This window comes from Protobothrops mucrosquamatus, unplaced genomic scaffold (genome assembly GCF_001527695.2).
Source record: "Protobothrops mucrosquamatus isolate PMUCROS unplaced genomic scaffold, P.Mucros_1.0 scaffold623, whole genome shotgun sequence".
NCBI lineage: Eukaryota > Metazoa > Chordata > Lepidosauria > Squamata > Viperidae > Protobothrops > Protobothrops mucrosquamatus.
The window spans coordinates 370,774-384,387 of NW_015386919.1; the positions used below are offsets into that span (position 1 = coordinate 370,774).

A 13,614-nucleotide genomic window follows, 5' to 3' on the forward strand; every position below is an offset into this window, starting at 1 on the left:
CTCCCTTTGCTACCCTTGCACTAAATGGACAGGGTCTGGGAAACCCACCCACAAACACAAGGCAAGATGAAGGTTTACCCAGGCCCAGTACATTGGTGAGGTTAGCTTGAAGTCCCATTCTGGGTGCCAAATAGTTGAAGGAATTATCTTCAGTTTCAATTCCAAGCTGGGAGTAAATAAAAATGGAGGCTAAGAAGGACTTCTGGTTTGCCGCCGTGGCTGCTGGAAGGCAAGCTCCGGCTTCCATGTCCGATTTCGCATTGCTGGGGGACCTTGGAAAGGATCAAAAGTCGCCCTATAGGAGCGACAAGTAAGGAGGGGACCCTGTTTGATTGCGGGAGGGCGGTAGCCCTTCCGCTCGATTTGGGGCAGCCCTCCAAACTGGCAGATGAAAGACCAGCCATAGAAATATGGCCCGTCACTAGGCTGTAGACAGTCGAAGTCAAACTTACCACAGGCACCTATAAAGCAGCACGGATGAAACTGGGTGAGATATGAACATCTCTTCAATCCTAACTATTTTTTCCACCTGTACAAGGTGCCCAAAGTATTTTCCCCCCTGTGGAGAAATGGAAGGGAAATTCTATCCCACCCTCTAAAAACAGTGGTGACTGACTATCCAGGGGAGTTTAAAATGCTGAAAGAATAACTTGATTCTAACTGGATTCCTATCTTTCTAAAATTTGAAGACTAAAGATTTAGGTTTTTACTTACAAAAAAGAAATAAAATTGGAAAAAAGGATTATAAAAATTTTGGACCTAAAAAAAATAATTCTTAAACGGTATGGGCGATATCTTGTGGCTAAACTTGATATTACAACTTGTTATTGTCTAAAAGAGACTTGGCTTGAAGCCCAGACAATAGATAAGACTTTTGCAACCTTGGCAGATATTAGCTGTGAGAAGCCCAGCTGTGTTCTATACTCGGTGACAAAATTATTTTCATTCTCTGATTGTAAAGCTTTTAATTTAACACACCATTAAGAGAACATGGATGAAGATCAGGAACAGATTCTCTTTATGTTGAAAGCAATTCTTACAGCTTCTGATGAAATAAGAAGCTACAGAAAAAAACAAGATGCCAGCCTAGATATATGAACCCAAACTTTGATTACAACTAAAGAATCAACTACACAGAATATAATAGAAGTGGAACAATCAAATATTATGATAGAAGAGTCAGCTGATCAACAGTTAACAGAAAACCCAAAAAAGGGACTGACAACACTGAAAATGGAAAAGACGTTCTATATAAACCAGAAGAAACCTGAGGATCAAGAAGAAGAACAGACCGAAGGAAAGATAAACATTTCAGGACAACTACATTGAGATGGAAAAATAGAGAGATGATTTGTTAGCCCTTCCCCAAAAAATGGCGACTGGATGGCCTCTTTTATCTCAAACAATATATATAATAACAGAGGGAAATCTATTTGATGACTTAAAAGCACGGATATGGAAGGCGAGTTGGCAAAGAAAGCAAGCTAGAATAAGGCTGAAGAGAATTGGGGTTTTGACTTATTAGTGAGGATTAAAATAGAATATACTCAAATAGACAAGATGTGTACTTTGAATACTAGATTTTGTTATGAACTGAGATAAAGAAAACTGGTCATTTAAAACTTGGAAGTATAAATATTAAAAGTTAAATTTGAATATTGATTTGTTTATAAAGGTTGAATGTAAAAGTAATTTAAGATATATATAAGCTAAAAATCTATTGATAAATGTAGCTGATATAATAATAACTGTACTAGCTTAAATATGAGATAGTAGACATTAAGAGAAAAAGAGAGGAAGTATTTGATGTTGAAACAAGAGAAATTTTGGTTACTAAATTTAAGACATTTGGAAATTAATAGAAAATAAGAATGTTATACGGTATTATTAATTAGATGATGTAAGATAGACAGAAGTAGAATATATTCAAATAGATAAGACGTGTATCCTGAATATTAGACTTTGTGATGAATTGTGATAAAGGGAACTTTGGTTATTTAAAACTTGGAAATTATAAATATCAACTGTTAAATTTAAATATTAATGGGAAACTAAAAATTGGGAAAAACTAATTAGGACATTGATTGTCTATAAAGACTGAAGGTTAAAATAACCAGGATATGTATAAGCTAAAAATTATTGATAAATGTAAGAATGTTATTTTTAATTAATTGATATAAGAACTGTATTAGTTTAAACATGAGACAGTAAATACCAAGGGGAAAAGAGAGGAAATATTTAATGTGGTAGTTTGAGACTTGTACTAAAAATACTTGTATGTCATTGAATTATCGATTAATTCAGCCGCCACGTTGCTTTTTAAATACTTAAATGTAAAATTAGAAAATCAATAAACATTAAAAAAAATGGAGGCTGAGACGCTGGAAATAAAGATGGAGGCTGCTTAGAAGAAAGGTTCCAGTTTATTGAGTTGCCAGAAACTTCAGTGGTGAGTTTACCTTCCTTTCAGAGCAAAAAATAATAATAATTATAAGTTTAAGAATTTAACAAATTGGAAATAAATGGCAAAATGCTAAATAATAATAATAATAATAATAATAATAATAATAATAATAATAATAATAATAAGATTTTGACCAAATAAAGTTACGTGAACTAAATATTCAGAAAACTTTGGAATATTGAGACTTTTGCTATAAGATTTGGGAAATAAATAAAATAAACAGCATTTCACGGAAACCAGAATGTTTTGACTATCTTGAATCAGAACAGGAGCTTGAGACTTTGATTTTGGAAATTGGACACTAAAGGGGAATAAAGTTTTCAGAAAGAAAAGAAAAAAAATGTGTAAACACCATTGCTATTTGGTTACCATGGGGATTTACAAAATGGCACAAAACACTATAATTCTATAAAATTCAGGCAATTTTCAAAGAATGGGTCCATTAATACCTACAATATCAGAAATGTCAGCAATCATGTCTGCTTCTATGGATAGATTATGTCCAAAAAGAAATACAGTATAATAATTATAATAATATATTATAAATATTGATAGGTTTCAATGAATAGAATGATTTTGTAATTATAGAAATGGCTTGAAATGTTGTGAAATATACAGCAAAAGTTTGTTGTCTTTTAAGCTTCTTTATTAGCATTTTAAAAGGTGATATTGATACTCTTAACATGGCAGTCTAAGCGTCTTCTCTATCTATAAGAAAACATGTTTTTCTTTTAGCCAAGGTCATTTCTTTTGGTATGCCAGAACTTGCTTGCCTTTTCAGCAACCACACAATAGAAAGAGTATTTTGAAAGTCCTTGAGTATACTTGCAACTTTCAAGAAAGATACTAACCTAGCTGGGAATAACTAATATAACCCATACATTTATCACTTGTAGAATGTTATCTAGAAGCAATTTTTTCTATTATTCAGACTTCAATGCAATCAATATTTTTATTGTTTGATCATTTACTTACTGATGTATCACATACACTGCATAATTGTATATGTAATTTGTCTCTGTATCCTATAAAAAGACTTGAATCCTCCCCCTAATAAATGTTTTTTGCTTTGCCTAAATTACTTGATTTTTATTTTCAGGAGGGAAAGAAGCCTCTTTGCAAAGGTAACTGTGTTTTCTCTCCCAACTGTGTTCTCTCATCCCATGCACATTTGGGATGCCCGAGTTTTGAGGCAGCACCAAGACTAAATTTATGGACTTGTATGTTGATATGGAATGGGTTATAGAAGAGATATTTCACCCTCATAAGGAATAAAGTTATCTTAAATTTGTTTTTACTTCTTGTGATTAAGATTGGAAGTCATTTCCTATATATAATTTTCTTTTTCTTACTTTCTTCTTTGCATTTTTATTCCTTTTCCTTTTAAAAACTGATCTGCTTTGTGATCCTACCAGGAGAAAATGCGGTGGCATCCCATTTTTGTTAAATAAGGAAGACGGTGGCTAATTAGAATAGATTACTCCAGTCTAGATCAGCTTTTCCTCAGAAGATAGACTTTCACCTATTGCTTTCTTGGTTTGATTAAAATGATGCCACCTAGAATCACTTCATGTGAGATGGGTGAATATATAAATTTGACAAACACATAAATAAAATGGAGTTCTCCTGCAGGGCATTTAGGAATTGTTTAGCTGATGCCATGAATGCATATATTGAGTAATGAATAGTTTTTTTTCCTCTGTATTGAATTATTTTTTCTGGTACTCCTGATACTCAAATTTGAAAGTTCCTTCCTTCCTTTGAAACTTCTATGGTTTCAGTGATGTAAGCCACAGAGTGTCAGAAGATTTAGCAGCATGCAACTAAAATAAGTAGTTCTTTATTGAGGGCAATGGAATTTTCTGCTTTATCCATAATGTATAAACAAAAGATAAAATTGTAATTAATGTTGTGAACAAGAAACTCCCTTCACTATAATCTTAATCTGAAATATAAACTAATCTAATAATTTAGACAAACTTAATAACAATAATTTAGATAAATCACAGGTAGACAAGTTAAACATTTATTACTACCTTTATTTCTTGACATGACTGACTGGAAGGTTAGCATAATCAGATATCAGCCACCTTTTTATAATATATCTACAATCTCAAGTATAAAATCTGTAGTAGAGAAATACATTACACAAGCCATATTATCTTCAAAATTCTGAATAAGTACTGCGTAAAAGAAGTATATTTTTCAATATGGAATTTTTCTTTTTCTTTTCTCCCTCTAAGTTTTGAGAGTCTTTAACCCATGTTTTGGGAGATTATTTCTTTACCCTTGGGAAAAAAATTTGTATCCTTCCCAACTAGAATGTGGTAGAATTTGACAATTCTACCACACTCTAGTTGGGAAGGATCCAACTCTATTCTTCCCGTCTTTTTTCTCTCGGAATTTTTTTTTCCTGAAAAACTTAACATTTGTACGTCATGTTATGTATTTTTAGCTGATATAATACAGGCACGGCTTTAATATGGATTTTTTGGCCAATGCAGGTGCCTTCGCTTTCATTCGTGCTCAAGCTTGCTGTCCTACTAGACTCTTGCTCGGAAGGAGGCTAGGGAAAGGCAGAACGCGGCATCGTATAACGGCCAAACGAGCTCAATCTTTCAAATAAACCTCGTTATCTTCATTGCGCTATCAACCCCTCCCAAGGGAGAAGGGGGATCTCCAAGAGAAAGCGCGCGCTTACAAGCGGGATAGCCTATTGGCTGATGCCTTTGGCCATGGGCGTATCGGCGTGGCTTTTGTCTCCTTTAGATTTCGGCTCAGTACGTAAATTGCTTGTTTTATGCGCGACTGCTTAAAGCAGAATGTGATAGGTTCTTTCCTAACGTCAATTAAGGATTCGCTCCGCCTCGTACTTTTTAAAACGCGCATCGTCGCTCGGAGAAAAAAGGTGATTGGTTTTGAGATCTGTCATTCAGTAGTGACGTTGGAAGGCAATGGCGGATGGTTGTTGGCTCAGTCGGCACTCCTGGAAAGGAGGTGTGTCTCGCACTGCCACGGAAGGCGGGCCCTTTGGCGTTTCCTTTGTGTGTGGGCACCACTGGCTGGCTGCGAGCGCGCCTGAGGAGGAGTAGAAGTCGCCGTCGCAGCCGCCATTTTGTACGTTTCCTTTCCCCACCCCCTTTCCCGTTCTCTGCCGGTGGAGCTGGGCCGAGCTGTCCCACGACGGAACATTGCCTCGTAGCGCCTGTCGATTTTTGTCCGGCGGCAGCTGCCCCCTACCGGCGGCAGCAGCAGCGAGGAGGCGTCTGACGGCCGCGGCTCCGGCATGGAAAACTCCCAGCTTTGTAAGCTGTTCATTGGCGGCCTGAATGTGCAGACGACGGAAGCTGGGCTGCGAGAATACTTCGAGGCCTACGGGACCTTAACCGACTGTGTGGTTGTGCTCAACCCGCAAACCAAGCGCTCCCGATGCTTCGGTTTTGTCACATACTCGGCTGTGGAAGAAGCCGATGCCGCCATGGCTGCCTCCCCGCACGCTGTCGACGGCAACGTGGTGGAGCTGAAGCGGGCCGTTTCCCGCGAGGATTCCGCCCGGCCCGGCGCCCACGCGAAAGTGAAGAAACTGTTTGTCGGGGGCCTCAAGGGGGACTTGGGGGAGAACGACCTAGTGGAGCACTTCAGTCAGTTCGGCCCCGTGGAAAAGGCCGAGATCATCTCCAACAAGCAGAGCGGCAAGAAGCGGGGCTTCGGCTTCGTCTACTTTCAGAACCACGACGCCGCTGACAAGGCGGCCGTGGTCAAATTCCACCCTATCCAGGGCCACCGGGTGGAGGTCAAGAAGGCCGTGCCGAGAGAAGACATCCAAGCAGGAGGCGGCGGCGGCTCTTCCAGGTCGAGTTGGGGCGGACGGGGAAGAGGAAGGGGCGGAGGTGCCGGCAACCGGGACCACAACGGGCTCTCCAAAGGAGGCGGCGGCGGCGGCTATAACAGTTACGGAGGCTACGGAGGAGGCGGAGGCGGAGGCTACGGTTCGTACGGTGGCGGCTCTTACGGCGGAGGTGGCAGCGGCGGCGGCGACTATGGCAACGGGTACGGCGGCTTCGGCAGCTACAGCCAGCACCAGTCCTCCTACGGCCCTATGAAGAGCGGCGGTGCGGGTGGAGGCGGTGGCGGCAGCTGGGGCCCCCGCAGTAACAGTGGACCATACAGAGGCGGTTATGGCGGGGGAGGTTATGGAGGCGGCTCTTTCTAAGCGGGAAATTCCCACCGATCCTTCTGGGGACGTTAGTTTTGTCTGCATGGAGTATGCTCTCCGTTTGTACCGGGCCAGGCTTTCAACACTTCCCCTACACTTCGCCTAAAGGCACCTTCATACAAAAGGTTCCAGTGATGCGAAGCAGATCTCGAATGTTCCTGGTGGGGTCGCTCTGCTGCCTGTGTCACTTTCTGAAGATGTACTGGGTCTTTCACACAACGATTTTGTGTTAGTCATTGATGGACTCTATTTTTTTATTGCTTGGACATTAGTCGTTTTTTATACTAGGAACGAGATATTGTTTTAATTTTGGTTTATTTGGGGTTGGGAGGGAAAAGTCATGATTCTGAAGTAAAACTTGGGAGGGAAAGGGGATTAACTTTGTAAGGACTTGGAATATCTACACGTTTTTTTCTACAATGATTCCATGGCTGTAAAAGGGGTTTAAATCGTTTTTACATTTTTATTTTTTAAATAAATCATTGTGTTCATTGACCTTTACATGTCTTTTTTCCTAGGGTTCATTCCGTACATTTCAAACAAAAAGTTTTTTTAAGTGGCTACATGTGTTAAGAAAAGATTGCTTTATTTCAAGTAAAGAGCCCAACTCTTGCTTCCCCACTACATTGAATTTTTTACTGCTAAAGAGTTTGCCAGTTTTTGAAATATGTTAGTGGATGAAGTTGGTTAAAATACCTTATTCTACATCCACAGTTTTGCAGTTGGGCATTTGCCTTGCAAACACAGTTGGTCTGGTTTTTTTTAATATAGGGAGTTATTCATAAAAATGTTCTAACTCATTTAAAGCATGTGCTTTTTTTATATATACATGTTCAAAATGTCAGATTTCTTAGTTTCACATTGTGTTATTTATTGGCTTGTCTGTAACAATCCATTTTTAAAGGGGAGAATGCTTTCCCTTATAAATATTTTGTTTGCATAGTGAAGTCATTTCAACTGGATACTATCTTAATTGTTCTTATTAAAAAAAGCCAAGTATTAAATAGAGTGCCATCTGCTGGCAGACTAGTTGACTTTTGTGTAAGTTTTATTAAAACAACAAATTGGCTCTCAGAACTGTAGACCACTAGATCTTTAGATGGCAAGGGTTAAACTAACATGCCAATAAAATATATTGGCTGAAATGAAATATTAAAATACAAGAAAGTAAAATTATTGATTGAGCAATTTAAGTATTCAATTTTTAAAATTTGTGCTCGGTGAACAATACATAAGCCAGTAACTTAGGCCAATTGTAAATCAAAATTTCTGTAGTCTGCTTGATGTATTTGTAGCCCTTTCACACAGTAGAATTAACGTTTGTTCTATTAACAATGTTCTAGAGAGAAACTGACTTCCTGAATAGAAATATAGGTTATGAATATTGCAAATAAAAAATTGAATTCTTCACATGCTTCAGTGAGTATGTATGAAATGACTAAAATATTGATTTTTTTAACTATTTAGATTTCAACCAAAGTATTTTACTTGAGCTGCTTTATATTTCAACATTTGCTAAATCAAAATTTTACATAGCACTAATGTGTTAAAGTTAAACTAGGTTATATTTAAAAGTTTATTTGACCCAGTAGATTTTGTTAAATAAGGATTGGTAATTTTTAATAGATTATAGTTATGGTTGAAGATAGGAGCTAGCTACTGAATGAATGTCCTGATGTGTCTTTGAACACACATTTTGTCATTTACTCTTCAAGGTCAGTTATATTAAATTGAAACAACAATAAATTGGCTTTCTTTTTATTTGATGCCTACACTTTTTATGTGTACAATTATCCACTTGACTTCCACAGCAAATATTCAGTGTGATATGGACATTCATTAAATTATCTGTGGCTTTGTTCTACATAAACATTAGCAAAGTTCTAATTGAGCTAGAACTGTGCACATATTTTACCCATCAATATGTTCAATTTTTCTAGATTTAACAAAATGAAAATTTTTTATCGGCTTGAAAAGTTATGCTGTCCAAAATCTTGGGTGAAAACAGTTTGAAACAAATTGGAACTTGGAGCAAGTGGCTTAACCATGTTGAATAAAAACTATTCTGATTCTTTAATTTCATTAAACTTAAGTAATTTACTGGTGCCTTTATCTTTTGGGGGAAGATAAGGTACTCCTTAAGTCAGATCTCTGGGACTGTTACCATTCCCTGGAACAAAAACTGGCTTCCATTTGCCTTGTAGCTATAACTTGTATAGTAACTTAACCTTATTTCTGACTTTTCAGGACCTTAAAAATGCTTTATTCTAGGCTTGATACAAACGTAGACTGATTATGCTAAAATTAAATGCAAAAAAAAATCCAGTGAAAAAATGACATTGTCTTTTTGAAATACCTGTGTGGTTGGTTGCATCATTTTCTTTAGCTTCAGCATTAGAGTTTACATTTTTTTTGCACCTGAGTATGTTTGCCTAAAAGAACCAGGACTACACATAGCTCTCAATGATATATGTGAATACTCCCACCATAAGGAGTAAATAAAGCTGTATTAACAGATTTGGTAAAGATATGCAGTGATGTTCTTAAAAATTGTTATGTGTAGACTTTTGCAAGATACTTTTTTTTGGAAAGTAAAATTTAATTGCTGCTTATAATGCTTTTCTGTTTTTGAAAAGCACATCATGGTGATAAAACACTGTTATAATAGTAAAAACAGTTGCATATTGCCTGATGTCCTCTCATATTATGATCTTTCAAATCTCTTGTGAGGTAATAATCTCATATAATGAACTATAAACTTTTAATACATAGTGATTCTTAAATAACAGGTGCTATACACCCACACTGAGGTTGATTACTAGCAGGAAATATTTTTTTGAATCCTGAATGTATAAAATCTATGTATGTGGAAATGTGTACATGATTCAATCATACTGTTCATTACTGTTTGGTTAGGTCAGAATATCTGGTTTGGTCTAGTTTTTGTATGACAGAGGCAGTATTTGCCAACTTTTATACATTATAACTTGCTCTTGAGTATTACAAAAATTAACAAAGGCTAAAACGTTTTAACAAATCATAAATTTAAATTCCACTATCTGAAGCTTCAATGATGTATTTTATTGCATATATTATTCTAATTCTATAAGCCTACCTTGTTTTATATAGGATGCAAGAAGCTTATCCTAATATTTTGTATTTTATGAAAGAATCAGTTAACATAGAACATTGAAGACCACCATTTGGCATTAATAATGGCAAATCTAAGAACTGTAGCTAACCTGAAACTTTTTAGTATGTGAACAGTATCATAGAATCCAGTGACACTTCGCTTAATTTTTTTTGCAAGTGTTTCAGGATAAGCTGTAGGCTGTTCATCATGTATTGAGTGTTCACTGAAATGAGGGGCTGTGTCTTTATTGCTCATAAATTTGAACTGTTGTCGTTTTGGAAAATAAGCCTGGTGATGTTGAAATAAATTTGCCAAATCAACCTTAATAATTCTATTTTTAGGCCCGTGACTGTTAATGTCTACCTGGTGAATTAATAGAATTATGTTTGCTTTCTCTGTATTTTATTTTAAAGCTATGTTGAAAGAATATGCAGATTTTTTCACAATTTTGTACTCTCCAGATGTTGTGGACTTAAGCTCCAGTGATTTCCCAGTGTCAAAGTCCAACATATCTGAAGGCAGGTTAGGTAGTCTGGATGGCAAGCATAATTAAACTATAAAGATACCAGATTGAAATGTCTTATGTGTCTAAATTCTATGGGCCTTTACTCTGACCATAATATTTCTGCAGTTTTGGACACTTGTCTATATTGGCAGACTGATCAGCCATATATTTTCTTCTAGCTTGAAACCCCAAATTTGTAATCTGCACGACTGGGAGAGAGACAGAGAAAGAGAGAAAGTGCACTTAAATTTCCTACCCAATGAGTTATGCAGAAAAAGGTTTTATTAACAGTTCATTGTGACACATTTCATACAAGATGATGTAATTTCAACATCCTGTCATGGCATCCTGAAAGAAAGGTACAGTTTGAGTTCAGAAATTAAGTGAAAAATCCTACTTAAAACCTATGTATGCATTATGTGAAGTTGTATCTTTGAACTATTTATTATGTGTGATTATTAGCTTTTAGTATTTTTAAACGTTTTGATTTCAGATCTAACATAACCTGATAGCCTCAGAGAGCATTCACAAGATTGGCAAGTTTCATTGCTCAAAATCCTATGTGTATATGTATATGTCGTTATTATTTATATGCTTCTCAGGCTTGGAGAAATAGTCTGGTGCTTGTTCATAAAGTTGTATTCTAAAATTCAGGCACCCTTTGGTTACATTGTATGTTTCAGTTAATCCCTAAGTGAAAAGTGACACAGTTAAATAGTACAAACAACAAATTTCTGTAAACGTGAACACAAATATCAGTGAAGAAAATTGAAGCCAAAAAAGTTTAGTAATAAATTATTTGAAGTATACATGCAAATAACCATGAAATATAAGAAAAGTGGCCCTTGGATATTACTAAAATTCAGCGGGGAGATCTCATGCTCTTAATATTTCTAAGGGAGAATGCTTCTGCAAGGAAGAGTGAAAAATTCCAAAAGCAATTACAGAGAGACTTAAATGCAGTGACATCTGGTTGTGTGAAGAGTGTTTAACAAAAGTCAAGATGATTGCAGTAGGCCCATCAAAGCCCAGTATAAAATACTGTTAAGTGTTGTGGTAAAGCATTTGTTTTGTGACTTTCACCTGGACTTTTATTTGTTTTATATTCTCTCCATCAGACACTGCATCTTAACTGGCTACCAAAGACATTTTTATGAGTTTTTTCTTTTTACTTTATAAGTAACTCAAGATGGTGAGCATACTTAATACTCCTTCCTCCTATTTTCCTACAACAACCCCGAGAGATTGATTGGTCGGACAAAGTGATTGGCCCAAAGTCACCCCACCTGGCTTTCATGCCTAAAGTGGGATTAGAACTTAGTCTCCTGTATTCTTGAAGTTATTTCTGCCAAAAGAAGGTGTTAGAGACTACTATCTAAAAGGATGTCCAAACCTTTGCACCGGACATACTATTGATTGAATGAAAAATTCATCTAAATAACAGTATTAATGCCTTCAAATTTACAGAATGATTTGTTTAACTCTACTTCATAGAGGTATCAGCTTCTATTCTAAGGATTCACTAAAACAATTATATTATGGTGCCTAATTTTGCCTGCAACTACATATGAAATAGTTTAAAGTCATTTGATTCACTATCAAAGTGATTTATATGGATTCTAAATCTGCAGGTAGTGGACATTTTTTAAAAGGAAGCAATATGGTCAATCAGGTTCCTGTAAAGGAATTAAGTTGTTTTACTAAAAATGTAAATGTATTGTAAAATTTATTAGACTATACAAAAGCAACTCATTACACAGGATAGTTACTGTTAAGTCTTCTGCTGTGCTTTTATAACAATTATTTTTAGTGCTACATAATTTAACCATATTCTAATGCTAGAACTTAATATAACCAGACAATATTTATTTATATCCCGCCTTTATTATTTTTATAAGTAACTCAAGGCAGTGAACATATCCAACACATCTTTTTCCTCCACCTTCTTCCTATAACAGCCCTGTGAGATAGGTTGGGCTGAGAGAGAGTGACTGGCCCAAGCCTACGCAGCTGGCTTTCATAGCTAAGGTGGAACTTGAACTCACAGTCTCCTGCTTTTTAGCCTGGTTCCTTATCTAGTAGACCAAACTGGCTGTATATGAAGACAATTCAGTAAACCTTTATTTCAGTTGTCCATTAGTAGTAATGATCTATTTTAAAAATGCAATATTATACAGAAAAATAGAGCAAATCAACATGACCTATAGCCTTGCTCTGCTTTATAGATTTTATTACAGTATATGCGTGTATGGAGCAAACTCTACTGGCAGCTCAGTATTACTACATCTGTAATCTGTTGGGCAGGTAACAAAAAAATATCTTAAAGATGCTTCTGCAGGGAATAGAATATTTTTGTAATATCTGACAATTTACAGAAGAACAAATCTACCTACCTCATTAGAAAAAAATGTTTTAATTTACATTTTAATTTAACTTAAAAATGTGAAATTTTTAGGATCCTAAGACAGGTTTATTTTATCTAAAGATTCCCATAGGAACCAGCAGTGCTTTTTTTCTAAAAAAAAAAAAAAAAAGGTGCCAGAACTCACACACATCATACAACCCGCCTTGCCTACCCTACAAGGTTCCATCCAAAAAAGGTGCCGGAACTCCGTTCTGGGCGTTCTATGAGAAAAAAAGCCCTGGGAACCAGTATGGTAAAAGTAGGGCATATGTGTACTAAGCTTTTATTTTCCGAAGATCTGGGCTATTGATAATTCTATTGCTGAGTTTCACTATAATGAACCCCTCTGCCCATGTCAAACATGTTAATGAAGATTTAAAAAGATTGAACACATAGGTCAGGATCACATACTGAATGAAATTGAATGAATAATCTGTAAACTTAAACCAGGGTAGATAAACATTTTATACTGGTAGATATATATGTGACCTGTTTGTGGATAGTATCTGGTTGTCGTGAACCAGAAAGTTGGTGAGATTGCTTCCTGCCAGCCCACATTCCCTTTGTTTTCTAGGCAGTTGAACACACAAAACACTGGGTTGTGCTCATCTTCTGTTAATTTTAAAGGGTATCTGTAGAGTACATGTGCTCTGTGGCATAATTGCAAATGAAGACGCCAGAGAGCAGATGCTTGATTGCAGTATGTCACCTTTCCTTAGTAAAAGAATAATAGGACAGAACCTAGCAAGTACTAAGGTTCATATTTATCTCTGTACTCAATTATATATAAATACCAATTTTGGTTAATTCACTTGCTATGTTGCCAGAATGGCATGATCCATATACGTATACATGTAATTGTTAGAAGGCTAGAAAGCAAAAGGTTGCAGAA

General features: G+C 36.4%; 1 protein-coding gene across 1 annotated transcript; it reads left to right on the forward strand.

Annotated features, from left to right (window-relative positions):
• Positions 1-5,750: 5,750 nt before the first annotated feature.
• HNRNPA0 (heterogeneous nuclear ribonucleoprotein A0) lies at positions 5,751-10,373 on the forward strand. The gene has a single exon (XM_015817697.1). It carries the CDS (start codon positions 5,751-5,753, stop codon positions 6,675-6,677), a length of 927 nt encoding a protein of 308 aa, XP_015673183.1. The 3' UTR covers positions 6,678-10,373.
• Positions 10,374-13,614: the final 3,241 nt, after the last annotated feature.

Bases quoted from the DNA above. Each gene is read 5' to 3' on its own strand.
- HNRNPA0 (XM_015817697.1), top strand. From the start codon at position 5,751: ATGGAAAACTCCCAGCTTTGTAAGCTGTTCATTGGCGGCCTGAATGTG.